A 16,647-nucleotide genomic window follows, 5' to 3' on the forward strand; every position below is an offset into this window, starting at 1 on the left:
GGACAGCAGCCGGATCTGTGTGTTCTCTCAGTCTGTGGCCATCGTGGAGACTACAGTCTGAATGTACACTGGGTGGCTAGTTCGCGGTACAGATAGTTGTTGTTCCATGAGCTAGCAAGTCTGCAGCGGTCTACCTAGCTGCTTATTTACTGGTCTGCTGGGTAAGTGCCACTGCCAACCGCTGCAGCGGTGTGTGTTTATGTTGTCAGTGGCTTCCCAACACTTTGTTGGTGGCTATAACCGTTACCTCTGTTATAAAGTGTGTGTGTGTGTGTTTGTGCTGAGTGACCAGTAATGAAGGTTGTCACAAATGGCAGTTGGGCTCATTGTCCATGTGTGAAGATAAACAAAACTAAACCCACATGTTGACCTTTAAATTTTAGACTAATGAAGTAGAGCTTCAACTAAAGATTATTTACAGATTTACAGATTATTTCCTCAATGATTTGATTCATTCTTTAGTCTATAAAATGGTAAATAAAAAAAAAGCCCATCACATGTTCCACATGGCGACATCTTCAAATGCCTTGTTTTGTGTGACCAACAGTCCAAAATGCAAAGATATTTGGTACATTATCATATAACACTAAGAGACACACAAAAATATTCACATATTGTGAAATTTTTATAATTTTGCTTAAAAAATCTAAATTGTTGCCAAATCATTTTCAATCTACTCATCGTTTTAGCTCTATTACCAACCATTCCAGTACATCTCCCAGCAGTACCAGCATGTTCAATACCTTAAATCATGGCTTTTCCAGTTGATTTTGACAGCATTTTGACACAAAACCTCAGTTCCAAATCAGTGCGATGCTTGCTAGCAGTTAATTTTATTAAGAATTTGTGCCACTTCAACTGTAGTTTCTGATTTTGTCAAGTGTTAGATACTCTTTATGTGCTTTCATGCAACAGTGAGGAGCCAGATTTGGCTTTTCTCGTCATGCTAGTTAATAAAAAGTAACCCAGGCTGGAGGGGTCGGGATCTACACCTCTAATAGAACATGTGGGAAAGCTCTCAGAGATGACTATAGCAGATGCTAGCCACTCACTAGCCCACTGGGGAATCCCTTCCCACACTCGAAGGGTGGGAGCCTGTAAAGGCAACTTTCATATCAACTGAAGTGAAGAAGACATTTTCCATAAGCCATACTGGCTACTAGTCATGTCTTATAGAGTTACATTAGGAGAAGTTTGAGCGTGTATGTTGCTGTAGTCACTGAGCAGTGCACTGTAGTTTGCCTCAAAAAAATACACAAACCTTATTGTTCTTTGAGAAGTCTTGAACTCTTTCAAACTTTCCTTTCAGGGACTCTGTTGGGAAGGTTGTGCCAACATACGCATACACTCATTAAGAAAGAGAGGGAGGTTTTTGCCAAATTGTCCACTGACTGACTGCACTCATTGTCCTCTTCATTCGTGACGACTTTCTTTTAGACACGAAGACGTCTTCTTACTGTGAGCTAAGACTTACTGATCCTAAAAAAAAACCTCACTTTGAAATACAGGAAATTAACTTCTCTTACCAAAGAAATCCACAGTGCCTCGTCTGTTCGCAGGTGCCAGATCAGACACGGGAACTTCACATCTAGAATGACACAATGAAAACGATCAGCCCAACTGGGGATCATGATCGGTCACGGCACTGTTTGCATCTCTACCGATCGTGTATTTCCCTTTACTCTCAATGAAAGCTAACTTAATTTTGGATGTATTTTATATAGAGGAGACTCACACCTAATTATTAGTAGTGCTTGCATGAAATTTGAGGGATTATGAAAACGAAGGAATAGAACCAAAGACAATAAAATCTAATCTGATAGTAATCATGGAAACATGTCAAGTGTATTGGAGCGGGGACGGTGTCAGCCTGAAATCGTACCACATGGACTGAGTGTTGACACAGCGAGGCACAGTGAAACCTTCTGTGTTAACAATCGATGAATGAAAATTGTTCCATCTGTCAACACTTCGCTGCAGTAGGACCAGATCACTTAGCAGCATCAACTGCGTGACAGTGGACACTAGAAAGATAGTTTTTCTGAGGCCTTATTTTCCAGTAACTACAGTGTTTTTATCGTGTTTACTTACTGGTCAGTGAGGTAATATATACATGCTCATTATTTGCCATCCCAGTATATCATCCAGAGCTGTTTTGGTAAGCCCTCAGGAGCGTCATGGACCCCGGGATAAACGACACCCCTCTCTCTTTGTGGTCCACCAGATAGTTTGTTCCGTTGCCAAGGAAGTCAACTGTAATTTTGTGATTGGTTGCCAAGAACTTATGGCCTAGTCTGTGTGGTTGGTATGGTTTTGTAGAAAGAAATGGTAGCTTGCTTTTTCCTGACATAAAGAAAGCTTGTCTTGATGGTTGAGCAGGGGGAAAAATTTTGCAACAGTGAGGGGAAAGTATGGAAAGTGTAGGACGTTTGATGGCACACCGCAAATGATATTGCTTCAAGATGTGGAGCCGGGTTCTCTGAACAGGAAACGTCAAAATCTGGCACTTTGTCATTGGGTGTTGTTATACAATCACCGACTGCAGCTTTCGCGCCAACTGTTGTATATTTCCTTTTTTTTTCATAATGGGCCATTCATCTGTGGAGGCATCAAACAGCAGTCCCGAGCCAAATCAGTAACCACTCTGGGGTAATATCAGAATCTATAATTAACATGGTTCTGCAAAGACTAAACAATTCACTCAGTCTAGCAATTATGTGGAATACAGTATCAGCGTTTTTATGAGCACAGTTCAAAAAGGTTCAGTGAAGTTGTTCCTGGCTTCGTGGTTGCACTTTCTCCTTTAAAATGGCAACCATGCCCTTTCCAAATAGAAATGCCAAACCCAGCTTTTCAAAAGCTCCAGCGTACTTACTACTCTTTGCCAACTAATTGTGTTGCAATAAAGCTGGCAGCTGCTTAAGTATTGAGAAGACAATAACGTTTTGTTAATTGTGCCCTCTCTCCATCCCTCCCCTGCAGCTCCACATCAGCATCTCCGCGGACAAAGTCAAGCTCAACGTGGATTGCCAGGAGGTGGCAGAGAAGCCCATCAAGGAGGCCAACAACCTCACACTGGACGGTTACGAAGTGCTCGGCAAGTTGGCCAAGTCTGGAGGCGGAAGGAGGCAGTCTGCGACAGTAAGCGAAAAAAGAAACTCGTGAAAAACGCTTGGAAAAGCACGCTTGGAAGAGCGACTTTTCCAAAGAATGAATATCCTAATCCTCTTGTGCGTAGATGCACAATTAAGTTTTGACTGCTCCCAGTGACGAATGGAAGCCCTGCATCTTTCTGTTTCTCTGAGGGACTCGTTGCTCTGTTTTCAAACATTGTGCATTTTCATCAAGATTGGAAGCCATTTGTAACACCCCTCCATGTTCTCCTCTTCTTCTGTTGTGTAGTTCCAGCTCCAGATGTTCGATATAATCTGCAGCTTGAGCTGGATCAGCCGGGACAAATGCTGCGACCTGCCCTCCATGGTAAGAACAAGTGTCACTTTAGAATCATTTAACAAAGTCGAAGGGCCGTCTATAGAGGGATATTTTGGCATATTTCTTTCACATGTTTTGTGGTTGAATAGGACCATGAATCATGTACTTGGCTGGTTCTTAGAATCAATATTAGAAGAACCATTGTATTTACTGTATGCATGCATACCTTCTCAGAGGTTTATGTAAGCTGGTATGCAGTAATTAGGCTAAATGCAAGCCTAGATTACGAGTTTAAAAATACAGTGCCTCAGCTGAACTGACTAGAACCTTGTATCCTGTCTAATTGTGCTAATCGGACTGTTGCCAGTATGATCTCCCAATTACATGAAAACAAGCGCTCTTTTAAATCACACTGCAGACAGTAAATCACATTTATTTTGACTCAGTATGGTAAATACCGGACGCATGCACATTTATCCAATTATGAGCAATTCATCTATAATTTGCATCAGATATTAATATATCACGTCAATGATTGCAGTGTTATATAACCCATTATGTCCAAGACTCGTTTCCAAAAATGCGGACAGCTGTCGGCGAGCATCTGGTCTTAAAACCCCATGCACGCTGACTTTGCATGAGCCACTGTTCCATCGTGACCTTTGCTGGGTTTCTAAACTGTCTCTTCTTCTTAAACTCCAAGCAAAGTCAAAACCTCCGTTTGCCAGGATGCTGTCGCAAAATTACACCAAGGATTTTCTCTTTTACCCGTTGTATTCTGATTGCCAAGACATGGTCTCAATTATCAGTGGGCGGGTGTGAAATGGACTATACTTCTGTATAAGTGTATGTGTGCATTTTATCTGTTCAAAATGTACCTTAAAGGGAGATTTGTCAAGTATTTAACACTCTTATCAACATGGGAGTGGGCAACTATGCTGCTTTTGCAAATGTATGAAAATATTCATTATCGGAAATCAATGAACAACACAAAACAATGACAAATATTGTCCATAAACCCTCACAGGTACTGCATTTAGCATACAAAAAATATGCTCAAATCATAACATGGCAAACTGCAGCCCAACAGGCAACAACAGCTGTCAGTGTATCAGTGTGCTGACTTGACTATGACTTTCCCCAAACTGCATGTGATTATCATAAAATGGGCATGTCTGTAAAGGGGAGACTCGTGGGTACCCATAGAACCCATTTTCATTCACATATCTTGATGTCAGAGGTCAAGGGACCCCTTTAAAAATGGCCATGCCAGTTTTTCCTCGCCAAAATTTAGCGCAAGTTTAGAGCGTTATTTAGCCTCTTTCGTGACAGGCTAGTATGACATGGTTGGTACCAATGTATTAGGTTTTTTAGTTTCAAATAATACTAGTATCTTCACTCTAGCTTTAAAACTGAACCCGCTACAACCTAAAAATTGCAAGTTGAATTAATGCATTAAAGAAATTAGTGGTGTTAAAACGTAATTAGCGTTAACGCGTTAACTTTGACAGCCCTGGTGTATTTACGTCTCTTTTCTAATTTTGTCATCTTCTGTCTTCCTTTTCAGAGAGATGAGGCCAAGTGCCCATCCCTGCCCCACTCTTGCACATGCACACAGGACAGCATCGGCCCTCCGGGGCCTTCTGGACCTTCGGTAAAGACTCTCACCCCTCCTTGTCTTCTGTCCTCTATCTTCACCTCCTCTACCTCTGTCTGTTTTGATGTGATGATGATGATGATAAAGCCATACGTTTCTCTGCTAGTGTTATAGTGACTATCCAGCTATAATGAGCTACTTGACATTTGCCTGCTGCTACACAGTTTGAACTTAAGTCGACTGAGGATGTCCTTCGCATCAGGAGCTGTATTTTGCTTTCCTATTGGAAAGAGCAGAGGAGGATGAGACCGGTGGCATGCAATGAAATGTGGGCTCAGGAAGAAGTGTCAAAAGATAAATGCCTGTTGGAAAAACAACAGTTCAAAAAAAGAGACGTCTGGAATATGTGTGCTTGGTAGCCTCGCTAAGCCCCTGTGAGGATTTGGTAGGGCTTGGGGTTTTAGGGATTTTTGGAATCGGCTCCTGTTGTTACACTATAACTCTGAGTTTGTGGCTCCTTGCTTTTCCAGGGCGGCCCAGGTTCTAAGGGGCCACGAGGAGATAGAGGAGAGTCCGGCAACGCTGTGAGTAACGCCTTACATCACTTTAAGCACATGATAAATTGTTATCTTTTTCTTTTAACGGGCTTAACTCTTTTTTACAGCAACTTAATAAATTCAACCAGTTCATAGCCAATGAAGCTTGCTGACATTCAGGGCCGGCTTAAGGCATAGGCCATATAGGCAGTCGCTACCTTCAGGGGGACGTGGTCTCCCTCTAAAAAAAAATAATAATAGTAATAATTTTCCAAAAAAATGACGGTGGGCACCCTTCCTCATTTTCTGCATTAAGTTAACAAATGAACAAATAAAAAAATAAAGAAAGAAATATACTTTTCACTCCCATAATTCTCTTTTTCACACTTTTTCACCTGCCCGGCCGCACTTATTTGTTAATAAAAGTGTAATTTGTAGCGAAACTGACTTTTAATCCAACAATATCAGGGACCAATTATTCATGTATATCATAATAAATACAGTTATTAATGAAAATAAAAATATAGGGGGGCTCCAAATCTGAATTTCGCAGAAGGCACCAAAAGGGCTAGAGCCGGCCCTGCTGACATGACCAATAATGCTAAATCCACACACTTCTCACTTCCATTGTATTTCAGAAGCTATTACTGCTCTGCTACAGCCTTACATTAGCTTGCACACAAGTTGCACACATCTGAATTCACTTATCGACTGTAGATCTTTCCTAAATGTGATTTGAACCTTAAAGGCCCGTTTCCACTGTTGACGTTCATTTTTTATATTTGTGCTATAAAAAAATCTGAATAGCGTTGTTTTTTTGTAAGAGTGTGGCTTTGAAACATCTTTGCTTTTTGTCTGGGTAATGCTGTAGGGTCCAATGGGTCCACGTGGTGACTTAGGACTCCCAGGCTCAATGGGACCACCGGGTCCACAGGGCCCTAACGGACTGTCTCTACCCGGAGAACCCGTAAGTACAATACAAAAAATCCAGCCTGGGAAGAAATAGTTAAGAATTTGTGGTAGATGGAGTTTAATGTAAATTACACACACTATCCCACCTGAATAGTTCTGATATGAAAGTGAAGTTTGTGTGTCTTTGTTGCCGATCCACCAGCGAGTGAGATTTATAAGTTAAAACACATTACACTCCCTCTACTTCTTCTATCCGGCTAGACTGCTACTTTATTGCAGATGTTCTTGTCAAAACATGAAGTCAATCACAATCACAGACTAAAAAAGGATAAAACAACTAAAGCTTCTTCTTTTCCTCCTCCTCCACCTTCAGGGTCGCCCGGGACCAAAGGGAGATGCTGGAGACCCGGGCCTGTCTGGCCGGCAAGTGAGTACAGCACTCCCCCTCTCATTTTGTGGTTTATGAACAGGAAACAGCAGACTATCCATAGAGAGCAGCATTGCTACTGGAGCCTGGATTCGGTCCACATGCTGAGATTGAAACCACACTCCGAGTGGGAGGTTTACCATGCCATCCTCAGGGAGACCCACGCTCTCGGATCAGCCCGTTGATTGACAAACAGTAGAAGGCCAGTGATGCAGTTAAATGCCGACTCGTGTTACCAAAGGGGAAATAGGGAATGGAATATGTTCTTCCCCCAGCCTTGTAATTGAAGATGATCGTGACTTGGTAAAGACTGAGCGTGTCTGAAGCTTGAGAATCTTTGACTTACAGTAGATGTCATTCTGTGGACGTCTTGGATGGAAATGAAAGTCATATAAAACCAGACTTTATTAACCATTATCGTGACGTTCAGAGTTCAAAGTTCTTTGAGGTTATTGACATCACCGCTCTATCGAGGCAGAAGCAGATTTGAATTTAAGCTAAACCATTTTACATTACAGCGGAACTTTTTGGTGGGCATTTTTGATGATATTTGAGTGGGCTGGCATTACACAGCCATTTCTTGGCCGAGCAAGCGTTCATTCATCCAGCTGAGGTCATTCAGCCAACTCCCACCATTCAACTGGTTAGAACATCGCCACTGGTTATTCTCTCTGAATAAGCAAATTCAGACGTGTGAGAAAGTCCTATTCTATGATCTTCAGCGTTTATTGGCAAGCATTGTCTTTAATAAAGCTTAAAACAGCACTCTCTATTCACATGTCTAGAGGACATCATGTGTCAGAGCACAAGAGGGGAATTGTTCCCGTTTTTAATAATAAAGATGAAATATTATTTTTGGCGAAAGAACTGGGAAACCCGCAGGATTTTTTTTTCTGTAAATCCTTGTTCAACAGAGGCATCGGGGAGCTGTAGAAATGTGTTGTTCCTCATCATTTGCAATTGATTAAGTGTGTCTGCTTTTTTTCCCAGGGTTCTCAGGGGCAACGCGGTCCTCTGGGCCCCAGTGGACCAAGCGGAGTGCGGGTAAGATCGACCTCCAGGCCTGCTTAGTGTACACACACACCGTGTTCAAAGAATTCAACATGGATCCAACACTTTGTCAAGCATGTGATCACCCACTCAGCTCAGCATGTACAGAAGTAGTGTAGTCATGTAACTTGTTATGTTCTCACTTATGTCATCCAGAATAATCAAACTTATAAATATAATTTCAAAAGACAGACTCAAGGCTGAGACCAATATAAAGTTGTGACACTGATGGATTGCATGAATGGGGTCCCCAGTGTGCTGTAACCCACATGTGATTGTATGTTGTTTCTACATAGGGGCCACCAGGAAAGGAGGGACCATCTGGACCCAGAGGCCCACCAGGACCCTTGGTGAGTGTGTGTTTGTCTCTGCGTCTTTGTGTTGTGCAGAAAAAAAGCCAAATAAATATTCCTTGGAGCGTGCTTTTCTTTCCTGATATATCTGCAACAATTACTCCTCTGGCTCCACGGCTGCACTCCGCTGGAACGGCACATAAAAAAAAAAGCAGTCTGTAGGCCCCTCCGCCTTTACGAGGATGGTGCATCTCATTTTCTTCTTCTTCTGTGGTTTGCTGAGGTCTGAGTCTACTTAATTCAGCCACCATGCCAACAGGCAACATGCCAGTATAGAATTCACACGCACTATACCATCATAAGTGCTCCAAGACGCATTAGCATTGCCTGGTGGCTGCTTTGTGTGTGTGTGTGTGTGTGTGTGCATGCTATCCCTGTTGGGCATGTGTGTGTGTGTGTGTTTCCATCTCTTCTTAAGTGTTCTTGGCAGCTCGTGCCACACGCCCCCCACTGCAGATGTCAAAGCAGAGATCTCAACTAACTTAAAGCTCGTTATACAACCGTTAATAGGGAGCAGGAGTTAAACGTTGCAATTATGTTTATTGTGCAGTAATTTAAAGTAAACACCACTCTTTCTGTGTTTTCTTTCTTTTCTTTTTTTCAGGGAACCCCTGGAAATCCAGGTGTACCAGGAATTACTGGAAAGCCAGGGAAACCAGGAGACACAGGAAACACAGTATGTGCAGAACAATAAGACACAAACAATGGTCACGTGGCTATGTTTAGGAGAGGTCGAGATCAATGGCGTTGTTTGTTCTAACGCTGTTCTTCTCGTTAACAGGGAGCTGTTGGCCTTAAAGGAGAGAAAGGAGAGAGGGTATGTATTATGTTTGAGGAAATAACCATTTACCAGTTATCATCCATCACCAATGAGAAAAGGAAATGCCATCTCTTCATGAAAATGTCTTTGTTCTCCAGGGAGACTTTGCATCCCAGAACATGATGCGCTCCATCGCCAGACAAGTTTGTGAACAGCTTGTGAACAGTGAGCACAACTTTTCTTAAGGAATTTTAAAGTCATTAAAGTATAAATCAAAACCAAACCCAGCTGATTTTGTTCTTCTCTTGCAGATCAAATGAGCAGGATTGACATGATGCTCAACCAGGTTCCTTCTGGTCATCGTAGCAACTCTCCAGGGCCAACCGGTCCTCCTGGCCCTCCTGGCGACCAGGGATCCCGCGGAGAGCCTGGACAATCTGGTCGAACTGGTTTCCCTGGAAACCCAGGTTTACCTGGAAGTCCAGGAGAAAGAGGTACTTTATCAATATAATCTTTTGTGAATGTTTGGTAGTGTTACTAAGCAGCAAGCAGGGAATTAATAAGCAAATGGCGAGCAATGATTTAAGGCAGGGCTCAACAGTAAGGATGGCCTGAAGAAGAAGAAGAAGAAGAAGAAGAAGAAGAAGAGGGGTTCAAAGAATGATGTGAGGGAGCAACGAGAGAAAAAACAGTAACAGAAAACAACGTGGAAGTGTGTAGGGCTTAAAAATAAGTTATTCAGCATGAAAATAGCTGCACTGAGTAAAAAGCGAGTAAAAAGTAAAAAGAAATCTTAGCCGACTAAAACCAAAAGGACCAATTGGTCGACTAATCGAGAGGGCAGTCCTAGTAAACATAGCAACTCACTTGCCCGATCGGGCAAGTGGTAAAAAAGAGACAAACACATTGTTTTTTCCAGAGCTGATGATGGAAGTAGCTAAGGAGTGAGCCATCTTGGTTCCTTCTCAACTCTGTTGAGAGTTGCAAATGTGCAATACCGAGAAAATGACGGCGGGTAAAGACAAAGTTTATGAGCTGAAGCTAAAGTTTAGTTAGATGGCGTTAGAGAATGTGTATAGGGGCAAGTAAAAATTGATTTTGGGCAAGTAGACTTCTGACCCCAAATAGACATGAACATTGAACCCTGTATGCTCATGGTGATGTAGACTCTGTAGACGGTAGTGGTGGTCCAACATGAGTGGAATAAACAGGGTATTCTGATTCAAGTTAGCATTAACAAATATTATTAAACCCAGGATCTCCTCGTGCTTCATACATGCCCTGTAAAGATTCTTACTCATTTCCAGATATTGGGGATTTTTCAGAAAACATGCTCTGTTGGTGTGAAAGTGATTTTTCCTCTTTTCTCTGGTTCATGTAGGTTTGGCAGGAGATAAGGGAGAGAGAGGATCTCCAGGAACTGGTATCAGAGGACAAAGAGGAGCAAGCGGGCCCCCAGGTAACACAGAAAACAGTCAATTAGCCATTTTTGTTAAATCTCCCATCCCAATGAGGCGAGGAACACAAATGACCATATTTTCTATTGAACATTGTTCTCCATACAGTCTGCTGCTCTCACACTGTTCTCTTACAGTGGAAACACAGTTCCAGTGACAGTTTTTCACCTTTTTGTGGACCTTTCTATGACACAGCACTCCCGTTAGTCCACTTAAAATGACACATTCCAACCAGAGGCCAAAATTTACCTACAGTACAGTATAATATGTGTCTCAGGCACAGTCGTTCGGGCAGCTGCACTGCATAAATTCTTTGGAGGGACCCCAAACATATTCCCAATTCTTTCCTTTCTTACGGATTTATATCTCGTGTAGATTGAGCTTCTCCAAACACTGTGCACATGTGAAATATTATACAGTAAATGGAAGGTATTTACGTTCATCATTAAGGAGAGAATTTCTGGCTAGAGTTTAGACAGTCAAGGTCATGATGCAGTTGCAAAAAAAAACAACTGTTATTAGGCTGATTTGTCGGTTTGAAAAAGGACATATCCTTTCCTCAGTTTTCTCCACCACTTCAGTAGATTTTCTTTCCCTAGGGAAGCTATTGCAAAACAACAGCAACCTTCTATTGATGGCGACCCCTCAACTCCAAACACTGATATGTCTGTTTCTGTGAATGAAGTGAGAAACGACTGAGGACCAGTGGGAGGAAGTCCCTGAGGAAGTCCACACTGATGACTCACTTTTGTGTGTGTGTGTGTGTGTGCTGTATATGCGTGCGTGTGGGAGAATCTGATTGTTGCACAATGAGCTTTCTTTGGTGGCTTCATTGACAACACATGGGCTCACTTAAGAAAGAGAAAAAGAGAGAGGGGGAAAATTCCATCCTGAGTTTTAACCGTCTAGACAGACGGGGCCGGAGAGGGGGGCTCCACACAGCCTCAGACTTTCTTTTTTCTTGGTCAAGGTTTTTAATTGAGCCATTGAAAAATTCAAATTGCAGTGCCGCAGCCCCGTGTTACCCCTATCCATTTCCACTGTTGACTACGGGTGATGTCAGTGGGTTTTTGTGCTGAGCTCTGGAGACTTCTTTTTACTCACCATCTCTCTCCCCTTCGCAGGGCCGCCAGGAGAGTCGAGAACGGGACCCCCAGGTTCTTCTGGCTCCGGTGGGCCTCGTGGCCCTCCGGGTCGCCAGGGTACTTCGGGGGTGAGGGGACCACCAGGACCCTCTGGATACTGCGACTCCTCTCAGTGTGTTGGCATCCCTTACAATGGACAAGGATACACAGGTACGCTCAACACTGTCTAGGTCCTGCATGGTACGACATCAGATAAAAGACTAAGTGTATGCAGACTAATTACATTTGCAACTCAGTGCACTACTTCTTTCTTTGATAATGTGTGGAGATATGGATGTAAGTGTATTGAATTTTGAACAGAAAGCTGAACTTATTTCCATAAGAAGTTCAACTGACCGTTCATGGAGCCACGCCCCGCTTACTGTTGCTACGCCTTTCAAGCTTTTCAATGTCGCATGGAAAATAATGAAGTTTAAAATGATAACGGTGGCAGATTTACCATCACAGCTCATAGTATTTTATTTTTAAAACAATAGAATGTAATGAGAACCCTGTAGGGTCTCCTCTACATACAGAGCTATCAATATTAGCCTAAAATGATGCAGTAACATCGCAGACTTAACCTGACCCGCCAGATGGTTTGTTACACAGAACCATCTGAGAAGCCATCATTTGAAAATGTTTGGAAAAGGACAGACACTTTCAAAAAAATACTTAGCAGGTGATTGGATGAACCATCTGTCAATCAAACTCTTGCCGAAACCAATCAGGAGAAGAATGAAAATATCTTTTCCATTGAGAAAAGCCTTCAGTGCCGTTCTTTGCTCTTCTTTCAATGAAGAAATACTCTTCAGTTCTGATATAGTAACTGAAGGTATTGCAGGATCTATGCTAACCTCTTCAGGGGCCACCATTGTTGTTTGGAACAAACAGTCGCCTCTCCGTGCACGGATGTATAAAGAGAACGGGGTTTAACGTTGGAGGCGAGCTCCTGTTCACTACTATGAGAGTTGCTCAGTGGTGCATGAAGTCAAAATGGCTCGGCTGCCGAGTAATATAGTACCCGGATCATCCGGTGACCTTTCGCATCCATTGGGCCTATCGAGCAAGCACAGTAGCGTTTCCTTTAACCCCGCCTCCCAGCCCTCGGTCTAGCCTCGGTCTGGGTTTTGAAAAGGATAAAAATGTGTAGAAATCCAAAGCTTGACAGGCCTGCCGTGCTTAGTTACCGTTGCTAAACTAGGATTAGACAATCTGTTCGGGGGAGGGGTTTAGTGAACGGTCAGTAAGGAGCCACTATGTTCCAATACCTCCATACATTAGACGTACAATTTTAAAAACTGGCATGTAAAGCATTCTAGCTAATGGTGTATGATGACTTACATTAAATCAAATGAGATGCTTTGTTCCACAGAGAATACTCACACCCTCTTTGAACTATTTGCAGGTGTGGCATAATAAACGCTCTAAAGTCACCTGTGCCGCTTACACTTTGAAGTCCTGTTTCTGAGATGTTTGCCCACTTGCTATGGGGCGTGATAATCACCACGGACATAATTATTGAACACTAAACACAAACATTACGAAAAGCCAAAAACAAACAGACAAACGGAGCGGACTGGCACTAACACCATCTCACAGCTACAAGCTACAATGATGGCAACCTGCTGGCCTGTTTGCATCTTGAACCACAACCCGTTGGGGGGAAAAACACAAAACCGAGACTGAGCATTTCTACCAAGGAAGGAGCATGTACAAATACCACCCAAAACAACTACTAACAAAGAGGATTTCATAACTGCAATGGTAATGTAGCGGTGATATGTGTAAATAAAACTAATTTTGTGCCTTGTAAATGATTGTATGAACCAGGACGTTTCACTAAAAATCAAGTTAACATCTGTATTGAGCTTGTGCCTCATAACCCTCTGCTTACTTACCACCAGCATAACCTCTGTTTACGACGCCTTAAGTGACTTCTTAGACAGCTCTGGTCCAGATTGAAGCATGTTCCATTTGTTTAATCATGTTTTTTGTTTATGTCGGTGCTAAATGTTGCTCTCCTGCCATTTCCATGTGTTTTTTGTAGTATGAGCTGGTTATTTTACTACGTCTTATTATCCAATAGCTTGATGGATTTTACTGTAAACCACAGCATTTTGAACAGTTTTTTTTTTTATTTAGCTTTTATGGTACTTAAGGAAGCAATAGTTTGACACAAGGCGTTTGTTTAGAATTCCAAAGTGCAATATAATTTAAATTTGTGCATGTGAAAACCTTTTTTTTGATTGGCCGTCCCAAATATTCTTCTAGCCAACAACTACCAGCCTGAACCTGTGGTAGAGTCTATACCCGTGGAGCCAGCTGGGGAGTTTGAGGCAATACAATCACCCGGTTACTTACGAAACCAACGAGGAAAGAGATCACTACAACAAGACAATACAGAAACACTAGCGTCATAGCTACGATAAGGAGTTCTCAGAAAGTGTAATATTGAAATGACTTCCATGATCACATACGTGAGGATGAAGGAGATTTTTCCAAACAAAACTAAGTACTTATATGGGGTTTGATACCCCTGGCTATAATGAACATATATTTTTTTTGACGTGAGAAAGTTAAGCAAAAGATGGAAACAAACCTACATTTTCGTTCATTACAAACCTGTGTGCTTGCTAAGTGTTCCCTTTAAGTGTCTGCTTGTAATATAACTGCAAGTGTTTATCGGACTCCAATGTGTAATGCACTAATCATGTGAAAACCAGCAGAAAGTATGTCAAAGGAAGTACAGTATGTATGTTTTTTTGAATACTTTCAGACTATCCATGTTGTTTTTGTCAGCATGTAAAGCTGTTTCAGATACTCCAACGCTAAATTAATTTGATCCCCAAAGATTTGTTCATTGTGATGATAATCTGACTCATTGAAACAAACCAAATTTGTTTTTTTTTAATTTTGTTTTGTTACCAAAGGTGGAATTGCATGTTTGTGTTGTATATTTACTGAGGATTTCTAAGTCAGAATATAGTTGTTGTTTTCTATCTGTGCAGTTTGGATCTGGTTGCAAGACTATGGACATAGAATTGCTTTTCTCATGTTTTAACTGCACATTTTGTGAATTCCACGCAGCCTTATTTTCTTATTTATTTCTGAAACAGAAGAGGCATTTTTCAATAAAACTACTGAAAATGTAGCATTTGTTTCAGCTTTTTTTTTTGTCTTTTTGATGTTAATTCTTTAACTTCTTCTACCTCCACATGCCAACCATCTTCCTTTTTATATTCCTCCAGACGAAACAGAGTTTATTTGATCTTGACAAAACAGTTTTTTCCCATCATTAGGCCTTGAGAAATACGCTTTGAAGTTTGAAACTTGCTTTATTTTGACAGCTAAAGACAGTTTGCACCATCCTCCAGAATGTCAGTTAATGTCAGGGCAACAAGAAGAAAAAGGAGAGCATGCGAAAACAAACGTTTCCAACACGCAAGCTGCTTCAGTCTTTTACAAGCACCCGGTTGGCGTTCGTCCTATCAGGTTGTAATGATTATGCAGCATAGACTTCCATGAGGAAGCAATGCAAATGAGATTGGGCAGATAGCAGCTGGAAAAACTCACAGATTTCCACCCATTAAGCATATCTAATGGGGAAATAAGAGAGGTATGAGGTAAGGAACAACTCACGCCATTTCTGTTTAGCGCGGTGAAGGGAAAGCATGTCTGAGGAGGAGTTTTGCACAAATGCCAGTGATAAGGATGGGGGGGTGTGAGGTATCCAGGTCAAGATCACCAACACAAGAAGACATGGGAGAAATCCTCTATGGAAACCCTTATTTTCTAAAGTGCACAAGCAATTTATGGAGCATCTCAAATAGATTTGATAGAAGTTTATATTTCATGAGATTTGGGAATTCCTGCAGGTAGAGTATGAGTCTGAACAGCTGGTACATGTTAGTCGTCTCATTTCACATACAGAAAAGAGTAAATCTCCCTTTGGCAGTACATTGTCATATTTGAGAACATAACAAAAACCCATAGGTGGGTCTCAGTGCACACATCATGATGTGGCTTTTCAATACTTACCTCTCAGCAAAACTCTCTCAGACATGCTGGCCTTGTTGAAATATGTTCACACCTGTTTTACGTGATACGCCGTTCATACTACTTCTCAACATCAGGCTCTGATTTTGGTTTTAACGTCATTTTATGACATTATCCAAGCCGGTGCTGTAGCCTTAAGTCCCTTTTTTCCCATCACAACCAATCATATCGTTCCCCTATAAACTCATATAAAAAACTGTCTTCGGTGATGCCTGATACCATCCTCATGTAACCCTGTCTGGTTTCTGTCTGCTGATTTCATCGAGTTTGTTGACAATCTGGCGTGCATCTGTGTTCACTTTGTGGCAACAGATTCAAGTGGGCTGTTCCAGAGTCTGCGGTTGTTACAAATTTTAACTAACCTGTTTAATCTCCAGTTGTCCTCTCGCAAACAGCAGACAAAGTGTCTCTTCCACAGCAGTGGGTAGGACTATTATAGAGCATTTAATTCACAAATTAAGGCTTAAACCTGCATTAATTGACTCAACACTGACTTTTATCCCCTTACAAAGTTGATTTGGTGAGTGTGCTAGCTAACAGTTGCCTACGCTGTAGGCCCTACAGTATATAATTTATACACATTTGGTAGACATGGAGCAACATTAGCGTTTACTTGAGTCATGTTTCTACCTGGCAAATACAAGTTCGATATTAACACTGCTTTTAGCTCGGTTTTGGTCTCCTCCTGAGAGAAATATTTGGCTTTTTAGCTGCTAAATGCTCCACTATGTTCATCAGCTAGTCACTAACTGTGTCTGCTTGGTGTTAAGATACAGTGGGTTTATAGGAGGTTTTCTGCTGAAAACAGCGTCTGTAAATGACGCTGATGGGAGAAATGAGACTGAATGGAAATAGTACAGTTGCAAGCCTTAAAGATGCCTATTATGCTTATTTTCAGGTGCTGAAAAGCCCAGTCTGCTTTGATTGGTCAACCGAACCA

General features: G+C 41.8%; 1 protein-coding gene across 4 annotated transcripts in view; it reads left to right on the forward strand.

Moving 5' to 3' along the window:
* col12a1a (collagen, type XII, alpha 1a) overlaps positions 1 to 14,802 on the forward strand; it is a 64,756-nt gene extending 49,954 nt beyond the window's left edge. For 3 of the 4 annotated variants that reach the window (XM_037746414.1, XM_037746415.1, XM_037746417.1), the window contains 15 exons: positions 2,983 to 3,141; positions 3,403 to 3,480; positions 5,000 to 5,086; positions 5,560 to 5,613; positions 6,437 to 6,532; positions 6,851 to 6,904; positions 7,895 to 7,948; positions 8,251 to 8,304; positions 8,912 to 8,983; positions 9,089 to 9,124; positions 9,226 to 9,292; positions 9,379 to 9,561; positions 10,449 to 10,526; positions 11,649 to 11,819; positions 13,923 to 14,802. In XM_037746414.1, coding sequence (XP_037602342.1) covers positions 2,983 to 3,141; positions 3,403 to 3,480; positions 5,000 to 5,086; positions 5,560 to 5,613; positions 6,437 to 6,532; positions 6,851 to 6,904; positions 7,895 to 7,948; positions 8,251 to 8,304; positions 8,912 to 8,983; positions 9,089 to 9,124; positions 9,226 to 9,292; positions 9,379 to 9,561; positions 10,449 to 10,526; positions 11,649 to 11,819; positions 13,923 to 14,071 — 1,392 coding nt within the window. In that variant the 3' untranslated portion in view covers positions 14,072 to 14,802. Of the gene's footprint in view, positions 1 to 2,982; positions 3,142 to 3,402; positions 3,481 to 4,999; positions 5,087 to 5,559; positions 5,614 to 6,436; positions 6,533 to 6,850; positions 6,905 to 7,894; positions 7,949 to 8,250; positions 8,305 to 8,911; positions 8,984 to 9,088; positions 9,125 to 9,225; positions 9,293 to 9,378; positions 9,562 to 10,448; positions 10,527 to 11,648; positions 11,820 to 13,056 lie in introns of all 4 variants that reach the window. The other variant, XM_037746416.1, reaches the window with a different exon arrangement.
* The last annotated feature ends 1,845 nt before the right edge of the window (positions 14,803 to 16,647 follow it).

This window comes from Sebastes umbrosus, chromosome 16 (genome assembly GCF_015220745.1).
Source record: "Sebastes umbrosus isolate fSebUmb1 chromosome 16, fSebUmb1.pri, whole genome shotgun sequence".
Classification (NCBI taxonomy): Eukaryota; Metazoa; Chordata; class Actinopteri; order Perciformes; family Sebastidae; genus Sebastes; species Sebastes umbrosus.